This window comes from Pteropus vampyrus, unplaced genomic scaffold (assembly GCF_000151845.1).
Source record: "Pteropus vampyrus isolate Shadow unplaced genomic scaffold, Pvam_2.0 Scaffold64, whole genome shotgun sequence".
NCBI lineage: Eukaryota > Metazoa > Chordata > Mammalia > Chiroptera > Pteropodidae > Pteropus > Pteropus vampyrus.
Window position 1 is genome coordinate 7,863,851 of NW_011888845.1, and position 18,441 is coordinate 7,882,291.

An 18,441-nucleotide genomic window follows, 5' to 3' on the forward strand; every position below is an offset into this window, starting at 1 on the left:
CATTGTGATGAAACAACATGAAGGATAAATGACAGAATCTTCACTAACAATGTCATTGCTTCAACTGGCTACAAATTTCCAACCTAATCTCTTTCCACTGCTGTTTCTTCTTTTGTCTCTGATAATCATAGAGCCTCCTCTCCTTGAAGAGGTAATAACAAACTAGAAGTTAAAAGACCTGGAAGACTCATATTCTTTTTCATTGGCTACTGTTTTGAAAAGAGGTTGCTGGCTTTTGATTTTTTTTTTTTTTTTTTTTAGGGATTCTTCCTACATCATCCAATTCAAACAGGTCTGCTTTCAAAGAAAACAAATCAAAATTGTCAAGACCTGTGAAACATGAAAAATAAATTGCTTTTTCCAACTCCAAAAAAACCCCAGAAAGGCATTAATTTCAGTCTTCTTATATAAACCTCTAACCCCATCTTCTAATCTATAGACTTCACAAAATATTTATATTCTTCTGTATAATACATGACAGGAGATGAAACCTTATTACAAAGAAATTAAACTTGTGATACAATTAATATTTAAACTAGTGTTATTTTGGAGTTTGACAAGAAACATATAAAACATTCAAGTAGGATGACAAATTCTTGGGGGTGCCAGTACAAAATAGTCAGCTAAGACACATCTACTGTGCTGTCCATGGCTCTTTCCTTTCAGCTAGTGGGAGCACAGGCTTCATAAAGGAGGAGAACAAGAGGCATTAGAAAAAAATCACCTTGCAAAATGTTGCCAGATATGAAATATCCTGTCATAAGATTTCTCATTGAACTACAGCAGAGAGACTGCTTCTAATATTTCCTTTCTTTTTAATACAACAGAGACCTACATTTCTATGCTTCGCTTTCTAAAGCTAACTTAATTCTGTGGTTAAAATAGCCCCATGCAGCACTTGTTCTTAACATTAAAAAAAAAAAAAAAAAAACCAAAAATCCAGACTTGTGGTTTTGCAGTTCATGGATAAAGTGGTAGGCAATCATCAGATTCCTGTTGAGAACTACAAATGATAAAAGGAATAGCAGATGGTTTCAGAAGGGAGAGATTTATAGGGGTAATTTGTAATGGAATAATACTACTTTCTGAACTAGGTAATAATAATTCACAGAGACAAGTAAAGGTTCTGATGGTATCTCATTAAATTATATATTACTTAATATTCCAAGAAATCTTTGCTCAGTAGCCTAAAATAAAAACCTGATCAGCTGACGTTTTTAGGTTCTGTCGATCTGATCCTGTTTAAATCCTTTTCAAATGCTACAGATTTAAAATATGGTGCTTCTAACAATCCAGTTTTCTGAATACAATGTTCTCTTTTCAATTTAGTATCTGATTCAAGAGGATAAAGGAAAAGTACCCTTCTCCACCAGAAAAAGAGGACTGAAATAGACTAATATTTTTACATAATCCAAGGTAATAGGTGAGGAAGGATCAGTCACGTTTCAACCTGGGTCTCTCCTCTTAGAGCTCAAATCCTCTGGTGACTAAGGAGAGACCACGGGGAGGAAATCAGTTAGATAAGGGCCTCCAAAATGACCCTGCTCCACAATACGTAAACTGCATGGCCTGCATGTCAAAGGCAGGCCAAGAGAGCATGGCATTAATCTAGTATGTCTGTAATTATCCACAACATTTATGAAATCTCACTGCTGGCACTGAAAGGAGAGGGTTACTATAAATAACAGAATATTCATTACTGAAGTTAATGAATTTATCAAACCTATTTGGCAACTCATAGCGACCACAGAAGCAATAAGGTATGTTAGTTGAGAGGGTAGAACAAAGAAACACTTTAGACTTTCCCTACAACCTTGTCAATTCTTCATGAACCCACCCCCAGAGTGAATGGGAAATGACAGCGGATAAGGACTACCAACATTTTACATAACAAAATACTTCTATTCATTAATTTTATAACTGGCTCTACAAATTCCATTTCTCTTGATTCCTGAGTCACAATTCATTTCAGTACAGTTTGCTGCCACTCAGGGATGCAAAAGTTCTTCTGATGTGGAATAACCAATGGCCAACTCAAAGGAACAAAAAATGTTTAAAATCTTCATTGGTGATTGACAGCGTGTTAGATATTCCAAAAGACCACTTTAAAAATTAAGGTAATATTTAATAGGTTATGACATAATATGATTCTTGCAATTACACACAGACACACTCATATACATTTTGATATTTATTAACAAAAATGACCCAGAAAAGGGTTGGATCAAAATTACAATGATAAGGGTTAAATAAAAGTTTTCAGTTGTATTGTTTCTGGAGGCCTGTAATCAGTCTAGAAAGCTGTTTTATCTCCTAAAGCAGGACTTAAATTATATCATTTAAGTCTTAGATTTCAAGAGAAATTCTTCCGTTGTGTCAAAGCAAATGTGGAGGTTTTTGTTTTTACCTGCAAGCCTGCTTTCCTAAGAACATAGGTGAACTGTGGTGGAGTAGAGGGAGAAGTTAGACAAAAAGGTTAAAAAAGAAAAAGGCAAAATCTTAAAAGCAGGAAATGAAAGCTAGTGAAGAAAAAGGGTCACTAATTGCCCAAAAATCATTCACTGAAGTAATTCTCTAGTCCCTCTATATCCATTTCCAGAGAGGAATTTTGAGAGGCCAGAGCAGATGATGCCCCCTTGGTTTTCTGGACACTTGATTTGAGTTGAGGAGTTTCTGGTAGGATGGATTCCTTCTTGATATCTTTACCACCATTTAGAATCCTTTGGCTCTCGATAAAGAATTGATTAGGATGACTCAAAGAAAAACCACAATCATCCACCTGTACAGAGAAGCGAATGTATATTGCATTAATACATAGCAACAGTATAAACAAAAGGGCTTTGAAAACTGTCCCTGACCTCATTCAAAATCTATTAATTACATGAAACATGGATCCTGGCAGTGCTCTTTCATAACACTCAATCCACCACTTACATTTCATTCATAGGAAGCTTCAACTACCACCTACACATTACTGACTTTGGTGTTTGTTTCCAGCCAAACCTCTGCACTTAGCTCCAGTTCCATATCCAACTAGTTCCATATCCAATTCCTACTCAACATCATGGAGAGCTCAAAGCAAAATTCCTGGCATATTGTCAGTCAATAAATATTTGCTGTTAAAAAAGAAAGAAGGACCTTTAAACATTCCAGAATCACAGGGAATGGATATAAACAGAGACACTGTTTTGGTACTGGTCCCCAATATCACTCATATATTAAAACTTATAAGTCTCGCAGAGGTAATCTCATTTAGTATAATACAAATTCTGAAAAAGCAACATATCTTAATGTAATTTCTTCATTCCAATCTTGGGCTTTTTCTGGTGTCCCTTTGAATAGATAATCTTTCCACAATTTTCACTGTGGCTTAATGCAAACATGACCAGGTTCATAGTTTTATGCCATTTCTTTTCTCAAATCCTTACCCTCTCTGCCTTCTGCAGTTGGAGCTGATAACAAGAATACCATTTTGCTTGAGTAGTTGGTTGTTTTTTGTTAGGGGGTATTTTCACTTTATATTTTTTTATAAACTAAAAGGCCATGCTGCTACTTTTGGTCATCTGTCTTATAATTATCAACCTTTTTATGTCTTCTTACTCTTTGTACTGAAGTGACTTGCATACAGTAGATAGCTAATATTTGGTGAGTTGGACCCAGAACTAACCAGTGTATGCCAGTTATACTTTTCACATATTAATTGAAGACAATATATATAAGGCCATGTTATGAGCTAGTAATTTTTCAGTATACAAAAATGCATTTGACTAAGACTAACTCTAAAGAAATTTCTAGCCTAGATAAGTCTTATACTTAAAAACCTCTATCAAGAATTAAGAAGTGATAAGGGTCACAAGTAAAGGCCTATTATATTCCACATTAGAGAGAAATTCTGGCTGGGGAGATCAAGGAAGGCTTTGTGAGAGAAGTGCTGTACGAGTTGAGTCTGGAAAGACGGAAAGAGTAAAAGCTGGGATAATGAGGTAAGGGCAATACAAGCAGCAGGACCACATGAGTAAGGTAAAGAGGACATGTCCCAGGAAAGCAGGTAGTTCAGACGGCCTGGTGAGAAAGGCATATAAAGGGGAATAATGGGAAATGAGGTTGAAAAGACAGGCTGGAGCCAGACCTTAGAGAGCCTTGAAAACCAAAGTAAGTAGTCTAGACCTAATTCTATAGGCAATAGGGAGTCACTAAAAATCCTTAAGAAGGCATGTGATGTGATTAGAGCTATGTATAATCTTATGGTAGATTAAAATGGATTAGCAGGGGATTAAAAGATTTTATGTCATGGTCCAGAATGAACCCTCTTAACAGGTGGGCCAATAAATAGAAACAAGGTCTTTTCTGGTAAAACTTAAGTATCCCCAGGATTCTCTGATTCTCTTTAGTCAGTTGTTGATATATGTTGTGCCAATAATTTTACAATAACTTCAGAGTAGAGCAGATCTGCTACTTTGCTACTTAATTTCAAAACATTTCCTGAATGTTTTATGATACATCTATAATTTTTATTAACAATGAAGTCATTTGTGAATTTCTCATTCATTTTCATCTAATTCATTAAAAACTGGGAGACTGAACATAAAGTTTGCATTTTACCAATTGTTTCATGAAAAGTAAGTTTATTGCCTAGCACATTTCAATCAAAGATTTGTTTTATAAATCGAGAACATTATATTGGAAAGACCTTGGGGATCCTTTAAGTCGAACTTCCTCCATGGACAGACTAGGAAACTAAGGCTTAAAGAGATTACATGGTTTATGCAAAGTCACAGAACTAGTAACTGGTTTTGTCTGAATTAGAATTCAAGCCTTTGACTCAATCACTTAGTTGCTCTAAAATTTGTTTTAAGAGGTTTAATGCAAAGTCAAATAAATGTACTATCGTATCATTATAAATATGCTTTCTGGAGTTAAACTATCCTATCAAGATTATAAAAAGCTGGTGCTATTTCATGCAAAAAAAAAAAAAGAATCTAGCACTATGTGCTATAATTACATATTGGAGATTTTCTACACCTTGTTTCAAGTTGTTAAAATTTTAATACATGTATCCAGAAAAGATGACTCTCTGGATTAAACTTAATTATTAAACTTCAGTGTGGACAAAGAGAAATATGGTAATAAGAGAAATATGGACAAAGAGAAATATGGTAATAAGAGAAATATGGACAAAGAGAAATATGGTAATAAGAGAAATATGGACAAAGAGAAATATGGTAATCTTTATAAGCCTCAGTTTTCTCATCAATGAAATGGAGATAACAGTGGCTCTGTGATAGAGATGTTATGGCGACAGCCCAAGAAATATGAATGTAAAAACAGAGTTGTTGGTTCTATGAAATCTAAATTAAATGCTTTGTAAAGATTCAAGAAAGGCAAGTTACTTAAAAAAAATAAAAAAAGTTAAATTCCCCAAAGATAGGGGGAAAGAGTATGTTGCTTTGCATGTATCTTTAAGTTCTTTTTCTCACTTTAAAGAAACCCAAACTGGAAATTGGTGATGATGTATTAGTATAGTTTATGAAAAAAATGAAATTGAATTCAAATCTCAAAACTATATTCAAACAAAAAACACTTTGCCCTTACATCAAAAGATTAGCAAATAAATGATATTTAAATGTTTTAACTGTAAAATATGTTTAAGGAATGTACTTTTTTTTTTTTAATGAATCTCCATTTTAATTTTCTTATTAACCAACTAAAACAGTGCCAAAGGTCTTGAAATGAGAGCCAGAGTGATGTTATGCTTTTCAACTTTCTCTCTTAGGTATACAACTGCCCTTTCTTAACTCATTTTATTGAACTTATGGTCTATTAAGATGCTTGATAGCATAATAAAATTATGTAGAGTTTCCTTCTGTTTACTGGATTGTATTTTCTTCTAGTATAGCTCCTTTGTCTTTTGAGTGTTTCTTTCACTTTTATTTTTGGCTGAAGGAAGTATACAGTAGGTCCAATAAGTTGCTTCCTTATAATATTGATGAGATTGTCAAAGGAACCTAATCTTGTTTATATCAATTAGTCTATGGTAAAAATGGTTTTGCTTAAACTTATACATTATTTTGCTTAAAGTCACAGAATCTATCAATGACATTGAGGACTATAAATGGTTGCCATTCAGTTTCTTTTAATTTTGCTCAGGAAAACAAACAGGTTTCTTTTGGGAAGGCGAAGAGCATAAACCAAACAGAAAAACAGATTTTACTTTGAATTACAAAAAAATAGAGAAAGAGAGTTAGCTCCATTCCATGTATTTCTGCTTAAGAATCAGTAACTGTTTCCTTTATTCTTCATTAAAAAGAAAAAGATAAGAACACTGTTTCCTTCATTCTAGATTTGGAAATAGAATTTTCACAATTTTGCCTGTTGTGAATATTGTTTCCTTCTTTGTCTTTGTTCTTGTTTGGTTGCTAGTCATGATGTTTTTCTTTGTGGCTGATGATTTTTTGTTTTGTACATTTTGTTAAGTATTGGGAGATGGAAATTCTACAATGCATTTTCACTCTGCCATATTAGCTTGGAATTCCCAAAGAATTATAAAGGATCTGAAACAAAATCACTACAGTTGGGGACCGGGTAGTGGACTCCACAGAGTACATTATAAATTTTGGATTTTATGTTAAGAGAGATCGGAAAAATTTTTAAGGTTTTTTTTTTTTTTTTTTTAAAGCAGATTACTGAAATGGTTAGATTCTTCTTTTTAAAGATCACTCTAACAGCTGTATGGAGGAGAAAGAATTGGAATGGTACATATGCTGTAGATATTGGGGAATGAGTTAGGAAGCTGCCGCACTGTTCAAGTGAGAGATGATCATGGCTTCTAGCCCAGTATTCTAATTGATATTCATAATAATGACCTTGAGTTAATATTAAAAAGCTTAATTGTATTTGGTATATCCTATTAAAAACTGCAGGGAAATATGTGATCGATTTGAATAAGATTTCTGTAGAGATTTCTCTGGTAGAAAAAAAATTATGCTCAGCTATTTGGAAAATAAGTATCCAGAATCACTCAGTACCTAAGAAGGTCTAAAGATATTTTTTTTCAATTAAAATTCAGAGATTATGCAAGGCCTAGTGTTGTCATTTACAAGTGGAGTATGTGAAAGAAGAAATACACTACAGTATGAAACATTGCTCCCTAAAAATCCTGAGGAAAACAGGTTTCAGGCAGGCCAGCTTTTAACATCTACTAAGTGAACCTGTCTCGAACATTTGCTTGGAATCAACGCATTTTGCATACAATGTGACCTTCACGGGAACATAGGTCTCATATTTCTGCCACAGCAAATGTGGATTTTGAAGGAATGGAAGCAATATTGTTTTACCTATGGGATGTTTGGGTTTTAATCAAGAGGTTTTTGCAATGACAGCTTATAATGAGGCAGCTGGTATTACCAAAAAAGCCATATGGAACTATCACAGTGCTGCTGTAAATGGTATCAATTAACTGGTTCATTTTCAGAACTTTCATTAAAGTGAGTTTGATCATAGAGGCCTCAGGAAAATAAACACAGTGTTTTTTCTTGGGGTAGGGGAGACAGGATGGCAGAACCTAACAATAAAAACAGATTGTTTTTAAATTAGAAAAAATAATAAGTTGAGATATCCACAACTAAAAATCCATAATGAGACATCCAGTGAACACAAATAGCCTTTTTACTTCATTGATTTATATGTGGTTTAGGAGGATTTAGACACATGTCTTTTCCATGTCTATTAATCAAAGGCAAGTTTTAAAAACTGGCAATAGTAGTAATACTCTTGTAGGAATAATCAATAGGAGATACTACAAAAGAAGTCTATTAATCCATGTCTATTAATCAAAGGCAAGTTTTAAAAATTGGCAATAGTAGTAATACTCTTGTAGGAATAATCAGTAGGAGATATTACAAAAGAAGACTGGAGAACTAAAAAATGTTTACTTTTTAATGGATATGTCACAAAATTTTTTTTAAAAAGGTTAAATAACAGACATCAATTTGTGAAAGTTCTGAGGCCTCTTAATTAAAAGGGTCCACAAATAATTAAGGGCATATACAAAATTAAAATTCTCAGGCTGAGCAAGAAAATTAAAGAACACAGTCTTCAAGGGAGATTCATGTGAAACTAATGTTGAAAATATCAAACGTGGCTTATCTGGTCAGATTCCTATTCTGATTAATGAGAACTTATTTTCATTTTTCAATTATAGTTGTCACATTATATTAGTTTCATAGTGATTAGATATTTATATAACCTATGAATTGATCACCCTGGTAAATCTAGTACACACCACACCTGACACCATATATAGTTATTACAATATTGATTATGTTCCCTATTCTGTACTTTACATCATGTGACTATTTCATAACTGCCAATTTGTACTTTTTAGTCCTTTCACCTTTTTTACCCACATCCCAAGCCCCCTCCCATCTGACAACTATCAATTTGTTCTCTGCATCTATGAGTTTTCTGTTTTATTCTTTTAGATTCCACATATAAGTGGAATATGGTATTTGTCTTTCTGTCTTATTTCACTTAGCATAATACCCTCTAGGTCCATCCATGTAGAAATGGTAAGATTTCATTCTTTCTTCTGGCCTAGTAATATTCCATTGTATATATGTACCACTTCTTCATTATCCAATCATCTATCCATGGACACAGGTTGCTTCCATATCCTGGCTATTGTAAATAACACTGCAATGAACATAGGGGTGGGGTGCATACATCTTTTAAAATTGGTGTTTGGGGTTTCTTCGGATAGATACTCAAAAGGGGATTGCTGGGTCATATGGTAGTTCTTTTTAAAAAAATTTTTGAAAACATCTGTATTATTTTTCATAGTGATTGTACCAATTTAGAATCCCACCAACAGAACATTAGGGTTCCCTTTTCTTCACATCCTGGTCAACATTTGTTGATTTATTGATAAGTCATTCTGACCAGTGTGAGGTGATATCTTTGTGATTTTAATTTGCATTTCCCAGATGATCGGTGATGTTGAGCATCTTTTCATATTCTAATGGCCACGTATATGTCTTTTATGGAGAAATGTCTATTTGTGTACTCTTCCAATTTTTTAATCAGATCAGGTGTTAAGTTGTATGAGTTCCTTATATATTTTGAATAATAACCCCTTATCGAATGTATCATTTGCAAATATCTGCTCACATTCAGTAGGTTGTCTTTTCGTTTTGTTGATGATTTCCATTATTGTGCAAAAACATTTCAGTTTGATGTAGTCTCATTTATTTTTTTCCTTTGTTTCCCTTGCCCAAAAACACATATCCAAAAAAATATTGCTATGTTTTCTTCTAAGAGTTTTATGATTTCAGGTCTTACATTTAAGTCTTTAATTAATTTTGAGTTTATTCTAGTATATGGTGCAAGAAATTGGTGTAGTATTTTTTTATTGGATGTTTCTGTCCAGTTTTCCCAACACCATTTGTCTTTATCTCACTGTTTATTCTTGCCTCCTTTGTCATAGATTAATTGACCATATGCATGGGTTTATTTCTGGGCTCTCTATTCTGTTCCATTAAACTATATCTGTTTTTATGCCAGTACCACACCGTTTTGATTACTATAGCCTTGTAGTATAATTTGATATCAGGTAGCATAATACCTCTAACTTTGTTGTTCTTTCTCAAGACTGCTGTAACTATTTGGGGTCTTTTGTGGTGCATATAAATTTTAAGATTATTTGTTCTTGTTCTGTGAAAAATTCCACTGGTATTTTGATAGGGATTGTATTGAATCAGTAAATTGTTTTGGGTAGTATAGACATTTTAAATGATGTTAATTCTTCCTATCTATTAGCATCGCATATCCTTCCATTTACTTGCATTTTCTTCAAATTCTTTAATGTCTTCAAGTTTTCCAAGTACAGGTCTTTCACCTCCTTGATTAAATTTATGCCTAGGTATTTTACTCTTTTTAATGAAATTGTAAATGCGATTTTCTTAATTTCTCTTTCTGATAGTTGTTATTGGGGATTAAAAATGCAACTGATTTCTGAATATTAATTTTGTATCTTGCTACTTTACTAAATTCATTTATTAGTTCTCATAGTTTTTTGGTGGAATCTTTAGGGTTCTCTATAAATAGCATCAATTCATCTGAAAATGACAGTTTTACCTCTTCCTTTCCAATTTGGATGCCTTTTATATCTTTTTGTCTGACTGCTGTGGCCAGAGCTTCCAATGCTATGTTGAATAAAAGTGAATGTCCTTGTCTCGTTCCTGATCTTAAGGAACAAGCTTTCAGCTTTTCACTGCTAAGTATGTTAGCTAAGTATGTTTGTCATATATGGCCTTTATTATGTTGAAAGGTAGGTTTCCTGTATTCCCACTTTGCTGAGAGTTTTTATCATACATGCATGTTGATTTCATCAAATGCTTTCTCTATACCTATTGATATATGATTCTTACCTATAATTTTCCTTTTTTAAAGTGTCTTTGTCTGGTTTTGGTATCAGTGTACTGCTAGCCTCCCCTCCTCTTCAATTTTTTTTTCTTTTAGATTAGTTTGAGAAAGAGAAGTCTAATTCTTCTCTATTTGGTAAAATTCACATGTGAAGCCATCTGGATCAGTTTTTGTTGTTGTTGTTTTGTTTTTTGATTACTGGTCACATTTTTAGTAGTTATTGGTCTGTTTAGATTTTGTTTCTTTTGTTTCTTCCTGATTCGGTCCTGGAAGATTGCATGTTTCTAGGAGTTTATCCACTTCTTCCAGGCTGTCCAATTTATTGGCATATAATAATTCATAATAATTCTTTGTATTCTTGTGGTGTCAATTGTCACTTCTTTTTCATTTCTGATTTTATTTATTTGGTACTCTTTTCTTTCTTGATGAGTATGACTAATGGTTTATCAGTTTTATTTACCTTTTCATAGAACCAGCTCTTGGTTTCATTTACTTTTTCTGTTTTTTTTTTTTTTAGATTTTTATTTCTGCTTTGATCCTATTTCCTTCCTCTACTAATTTTGGGTTTTATTCATTCTTTATCTAGTTCCTTTATGTATAAGGTTAGATTGTTTGAGAATTTTCTTATTTCTTGATGTAGGCCTCTATTGCTATAAATTTCTCTCTTGGAACTGTTTCGGCTATGTCCCATAAAGATTTGGGGACAGTGTGTCTTCATTTTCATTTGTCTCAAGGTATCCTTTGATTTCGTTGTTAACCCATTTATTATTTAGCAGCATTTTATTTAGCCTCCACGTTTGTGCTTTTCAGTTTTCTTCTTGTAATTTATTTCTAGTTTCATACCATTCAGTTTGAACACATTTTATAATCACTACAATTTTTACTCATTTATGTGGTCATTTTTTACTTCATGTTTGTGTGCATCCTTTATTGTTGGAATTACACATAATCTTCCTACTTTTGCCTATTATCCTTTGTACTAGCTTTATAGTTAGTTGATCCACTGTTTTTACTAAATGTTTGCCTTTTTCAGTGAGAATTTTCCTGTCTTATATATATTTCTGATCTTTTTAAACATTTCTTATAATACTGGTTTGGTGGTGATGAACTCCTTTTGCTTTTTCTTGTCTGCGAAACTATCTCTCCTTTGATTCTAAATGACAACCTTGCTGGGCAGAACATTCTTGTTTGTAGGTTTTTAACTTTCATTCACTTTAAGTATTTCGTGCCAATCCCTCTGGCCTTCAAAGTTTCTGTTGAAAAATCAGTTGACAGTCTTATGAGAGCTCCCTTGTAAATAACTAATTGCTTTCCTCTTGCTACTTTTTAAATTCTCTGGGTTTAAACTTTGGCCTTTTAATTATGACATATCTTGGCTATACCTCTTTGGGTTCATCTTGTTTGGGACCCTCTGCATTTCCTGGACTTGTATGTCTATTTTTTTTGCCAGATTAGGGAAATTTTTGGTCATTATATCTTCAAATAGTTTTTTGATACTTTGCTTTCTTTCTTCTGGTACCCCTATGATAATGTTGATACACTTGATTTCCCAAAGGTCTCTTAAACTATCCTCATTTATTTTGATTCTTTTTGCTGTTTGGGTGTTTTCTTTTACCTTGCCTTCTAGATCACTGATTCAGTTCTCTGCTTTATCTGCTGTTGATTCTGTCTAATGCAGTCTTCATTTCTGATTGTTTTTTTGTTTTGCTTTCAATCTCTATTTTTATTTTTCCTATTTTTGTTGAAATTCTCGCTGAATTTGTCTGTTCTTAAGTTCAATGAACATCCTTATTATAACCAATGTTTTGAACTCTGCATCAGGGAGATTGCTAATCTCCATTTTGTTTAGTTCTTTTTCTGGAGTTTTGTCCGCTTTTCATTTGAGACATGTTTCTTCATCTTCTCATTTTGGCTGACTGTGGTTGTTTCTACGTATTAGGTAGATCTACTACAGCTCCCAGTCTTGGTAGAGTGGCCTTATAGGTGTCCTGTGGGGCCCAGTGGCATTCTCCCTGATCACCTTCTAGATTAATTTTGAGTTTATTCTAGCATAAAGTTTATACTAGAATAAACTTTAGTTCGGGAGCTCAGAGTGAGTGAGCTAGGTGCTCCATGGGTGTACCTTGTGTGGGTTGTGTATGACCTCCTGATGTAGTTGAGCCTTGACTGCTATTGGCACATCAGTGGGTGTGACTGACCCATGCTGGCTGCCTGTGACTACAATGGATGAGCTGTTGTACAGGAGCTGATGCCAAGGAGAGGGTGCCGCTTTAGCAGGACTTTACTACTTGCTGAGTCCGCCTTTCAGGCGTGTCAGTTCTGGAGCCTCTTGGGAAGGGCTTTGGTGCAGGTCAAGTTCAGCCACTGCTTGTATCGAGCTTGGGGCTGTCTTGTTGGAGATATGACGTGATCTGCAGTTGGTTGCCACTTGTGCTGGGCTTGGAGGTGCTTGGGAAAGGGTATTCTGGAAACTGAGGCTGGCTGTCTCTAGTGTTGGGCTTGGGAACCTTTGGTGGGCTACTTGTGCCATGTTTGTGGCCATTTAGTGGAGGCTACATCCCAACCCAAGACTGGCCACTTATTATGCAAGGCTTGAGGCTACCTGATGAGAGTAACAGTACAAATTCAGACTGGTCACACTTGTGCCGAGTGCTGCTTGTTTGCGGTTTGTGGACCTTTGAGAGATTTTAGGAAAGTCCGCAGCATGAGCCAAGGTAGGCTGCTTGTGTGGGGAAGCCACTGGAAGAGGTTCAGCCAGGTACACGAGTTGGTGGGGTGAATAGTGTTAGCCAAGTTACTGGAGAGCTCAGATTTGGTGCCACGCTGGCTGGTTGAGGAAAAGACTCAAAAAAGGAATGTCTCCAGAGAGAGCTGTCCTGACCTCTGCCCCTCTAGCCTTTACTGGAAAGCTAGTCAATTTAGTTTCTCCCACTATGTCCCTGGTGCTTTCAAGCTGCTGCCTCTGAGCGGGAGCTCAAGAGTGAGTGAGTCTGCGGGCCCTTTAAGCCCTGCAGCACCTAAGTCTCACTCGTATGCAATCCTAGCTGGGACTGTTACAGGGGCTCCTCTTCCTGGCCCTGGAGCCCTAGGCTGGGAAGACCAGTGTGGGCCTGAGATCTCCTTGCTCCACAGGGGAAACCTCTGCAGCCAAGATATCCTTCCCAATATTTAATCACCATACCATGGGTGTGGACCTGCCCATTCCATGTTTATGCCCCTGCTACCAGTCTTGACGTGGCTTCTATATCCTTATAGGACTTCTATTCAGCTAGTATTCAGGCGGTTCTCAATGATGGTTGCTCTATAGTTTATTTGTAATTTTGATGTGGTTATGGGAAGAGAGGATCCTAGCATTGACCTAACTCAGCCATCTTGACTGCAAGTCTCTACTCTAAATTCTTTTTTTTTTTTAATAAGAATAATATTTTTAACATTTAGGTATAATATAGGACTAGGCCCACCAGGGTTCTAGCTCCAGATCTCCCATTAATCAGTTATGGTATCCTGGGCAAGTCACACAGAATCACTAGGCCTTGGTTTTTGTTTTTTTTTGTTTTTTGTTTTTAATGTACACTATGAAGGCTGGATCATGAATCTAGAAAGGAAAATGCTAATGACCTCAAGAGTTATTACAAGTTCAGGACCAGATACTGTAGAACAGCACAGTCATGGTTAGGTTCATAAGCTTTAGATGAATTACTCAACATCCTTGTTCAAATCCAAGTTCCAACCCTTACAAGCAGTATGACTATACAGAGGTTGCTCAGCTTCTCTAAGCTTTATTTATAAATGGGATAAAAATAGTACCTAGTTGTAGTACTATAGTGTATATCAAAAGAATGAATGTGTCCAAAGTACTTTGTGCTATGCCTAGCATGCATTAAGTATTCTATAGATGTTGGCTGATATCATTATTTTCATCATTAGTAATATTATAGAATATATTTTTTCCTAAGAAATAGTTCATCAAGAAATCCTGCACTTACATAACCACAATAAAAAAATTATTTCATGAATACTAAAAATATAAAGATGATTATAAAACTTAGCATGGTAGCTGATAATGAATTCAATAACTGCAATATCTTTTAGGGAGGGTTATGGATCCCTTTGAAACCTGAACAGCACAGATTCCAAAAAATGCACATATGTATTCATAGAAGGACTATTTCGAGAGGTACATGGACCTCCAAGTCCATTTTTGAATGTCTGTCCTAGGTTAGGAAGCCATGATCAGGAACAGTGGTTGCAAATTGGGGATTGGTGGGCTGAATGTGACGTGTAGATATGTTGCTGACCTGCACAGGGTCTTAAAATTTGTCAGTGTGAATGCCTAACAGAGTATGAACTCTTCAGTGCACCACAGTTCCTATCATACTCCCTGGTATTAATCTCAGCTAGCTTCATTTTGGGGCGGGGGTGCTGACTCCTGTAGGCCTGTGACCCTTGTTTTACACCTTTTAGAATCTATGATAGTAGGCCTTCTTGTAGTAAGGAGGCTAGCAAGATAAAAGCCAAACACATTTCCGTGGCTCCCTTTCAGACAAGGGTCCACCATGTAACCTAGGTTCTGCCCTGCAGATAAATACAAGACCTGTGCAGTAGATTAGAGTAGCATGAGGTGGCAGCAAGAAAAGGATCAGAATTTTTGCAAGGAAGATGGCAAAGCCTTAGGTTCTTTTCAGCAGCTATGGCAAAAGTTCTAGAACTACTCCAGAGGTTGGCTAACTAAGGCCTATGTGTCATATCCGGCCCTCTGTTTTTGTAAATAAAGTTCCACAGGACCATAGCCATATCTGTTCATTTACATGCTGTCTATGGCTGCTTTTGTACTACAACAGCAGAGCTGAGCAATTGTGACAAAGACCATGTGACAGTAATGCCTAAAACTTTTAAAATCTGGCACTTTACAGAAAAAGTTTACCAACCCTTGGTCGCATCCCTAGATGTGGAGTGGTAGGTGGCAGCTGTAGTAAAGTAAAGTTTTCTCATGATGTAGCTTTTCCTAGTAACAATATTCCTGGTTCTGGAGCATCTAAGCTTAATTTTCTGGCCCTTCTATAAATTTTATAAGCTACCTAGTACAGTGTAATAAATTCCTTTCTGCTGAAAATAGTTGGAGTGGTTTCTATTGCTGCTACTAAAAACCCTGAATGAAATAGTAACAAAAGACAAAAAATCAGGCCATGAAGTTTAAAACTTTACTTACGTTATGTGTCATCTCAAAGTACTTCTGACAGGCTACTTGGTAATGTGATCCTTTTACTAATTCCAAAATCTAAAATGAAAGGGAAAAAAAGAAAGAAAAATTAGAAATTAAGTTTCTTTAAACCACTGTAGCTCATGACTGTTGGCCATCTTCATTCCAGACAGGAACTGCATTAAATCACATAGCATGTTGCATTTTGCAGCCTGGACACTGTGATAATTTTGACATTATACAGTAGCTGTTTAGGTCAGCATTAAACCACAGATGACAAGAGATAGTAAGTGATCTTTCTGACCCACCAACTGTGAATTTCAATAACTTTACCTTGACAACAAGATGAAAATAGATCCTAGTATTATGAGTTTGACAGTTATTGTCAGAACATCATATTGCAACATCTCTTCTAAAATTGTAGATATAAATCTGATAATCTTAATGGTTGGTGCATGAAGCAATCTAGTATACTATTTAGAGTTTTATTTTCTGCATTACCAGTTTATACAAATATAGCATAAAATACAGTTGTGTGCCCATCAGGAAAATTCAATGTAAACCCTTTGGATGAGTATCTGTGGAGAGGGAATGCTTTTTACCTTCAATCAAATTTGTCCCTTTTTTGAAATGAAGTTATTTCTAGTAAAGCTCAGCAAAATATAAGAGTGAAGAGTCAATTCTGAACACCTATTAGGAACATCATTCTATCTTTTGTAAATACAATTTGCTTTCCAATTCTACTTCATGTAATCTCTTCAGAGGATGCAAACTCCAATTCTTATCAGCAGAGTGCAATGCCAGTTGAAATTTGTAAAGTTTCATCACCACCCCCACCAGTTTATCAAACAGTAAAATGCTGGAAATTAAGAGACAGCCTCAAATGAAAGGAAATATAATTCTGGAGAAATGTTAATTTCTATCCCTTTTCAAAAGGCTGACCTTCCTATTACAAAAAGAAATGTACACGAAGTCTCAAATTCTTGCTATCTTCATTACTGAATATAGCTTACATCTTTTGACAGATACACAAACCAATTACAGTTGCAGAATGGACATCACACAATACCAAAAGAGTGTGCTTAAAATAATTGTTTTTCTCTGATTGTCTTATAGATTACATTTCTGAATTTCAGGTCACCTTGTAATTAAATCTTGTATAAAAGACCATGTAAATGCCAACCAATCATAGCACAAGGATCTTGCCTGTCTTCTTATTTGACCTGTTCACTTTTCTTAAATTATTAGAGCAAAAATAAAACCAATATAAAATGCATGACTATAAGTTTTAAAAAATGGAAAAAGTCACAAAATTTTTCAAGTAATTCTAACATTCTGAGCTTATATTCACCAATGTTTTTACCCATAGATAATTAAAATTGTGTTGAGATAAACTTGCAATTGATTGTTGGCAAATGTCAATGATACCAATATATATGAATATCTGTGAATTACAATTTTGGAGAAGTTAAGACAAAACAAAACAAAATAAATCTAACATCTTATGTATATATATTTCTTGTTTTATATATATGTAATAAATTTAAGTAGATACTTCCTTGCAAAGTAAATATGTAACATTATATACATACCACCTAATATGTAAAATTGGGAAACATGCTATAAAGAAATACTTATAAGAAACAGTAATAAAAATATCTAGTTGATGATATATACATATGTGAAAAAGTTATTAAGGAAAATTGATATATAAGCCATAGAATGTGAGAAAAGCAGATTTATCTTGAAATTTTAGGATCAGTCAAAAATTTAAATTTAATCAAAAAACAATCCCCTACCCCACTCCACTCCCAGAGGAGGCTCTTCCTCAACAAAAATAATTTTTCCTCTTTTTGCTTTATCTTTCTAGGAATTTTTATTTGAAATTTCTTACAAGTCCATGAGTAAATCATTTAATCATTAAACAACTTTATTGATCATGTCACAGCATATTTAAGTGGATAAAAGCTTCTGCATTTTGTAAAGGTCTGATGGGAAAAAAGGAAAATAGAGTATTTTTCACTGGCTAGTAAAACTATTTTGACAGATAAATTTAGGCCTAGAGAAGAGGAAAGAATACCAAGAATGAAGATATTGGGACAATAAAAGAACTAATAGGAGAAATCCAAGAAAAGGACTGCTTTGAGGTGATTAGGTTTTGTAGGTAGATATTATCTTGATTTCAGAGATGAAGAAATATATTCTCTTAAAAACAGAGGTGTCTGGTGAGGATCGTTTACTACTGAAAGAATTAAAAATTTAAAAATCTTATGCAACTTGAGTCTGTTTTCCTTTAGGGGAATATAAAATACATGTTTTAAAATTAAAGTAAAAAATGTGCAAAATTACTTCAAAAAATCCAACTAATAAAAATATATACAATAGATATTCCTCCAAAGAGGAAATACAGATGGCCCATAGACATATGAAAAGATGCTCAAGGTCATTAATCATCAGAGAAATGCAAATTAAAACCACAATGAGATATCACCTCACACCTGTCAGAATGGCTATCATCAATAAATCAAAGAACAACAAGTGCTGATGAGAATGTGGAGAAAAGGGAACCCTCATACACTGTTAGTGGGATTGCATACTGGTACAGCCACTATGGAAAACAGCCTAGAGGTTTCTAAAAAATTAAAAACAGATCTACCTTTTGACTCAGCAATTGCACTTCTGGGTATTTATCCAAAGAAAACCAAAACAATAATTCATAAAGATCTGTGCATCCCTATGTTCATGGCAGCACTATTTACAATAGCCAAGATATGGGAGCACCCAAGATATGGTGACCTCTCAGTGTCACCAACATCACAGAT

The 18,441-nt window shown here is 34.6% G+C and overlaps 1 protein-coding gene across 1 annotated transcript in view; it reads right to left on the bottom strand.

Moving 5' to 3' along the window:
- Positions 1 to 2,178: 2,178 nt before the first annotated feature.
- The window catches only part of LOC105292826 (DNA primase large subunit), a 109,689-nt gene continuing 93,426 nt past the window's right edge, over positions 2,179 to 18,441 (bottom strand). Inside the window, exons 6-7 of the mRNA XM_023531217.1 lie at positions 15,629 to 15,697; positions 2,179 to 2,779 (exon numbers count right to left, since the gene is read on the bottom strand). Coding sequence (XP_023386985.1) covers positions 2,555 to 2,779; positions 15,629 to 15,697 — 294 coding nt within the window. The 3' untranslated portion in view covers positions 2,179 to 2,554. The remainder of the gene's footprint in view (positions 2,780 to 15,628; positions 15,698 to 18,441) is intronic.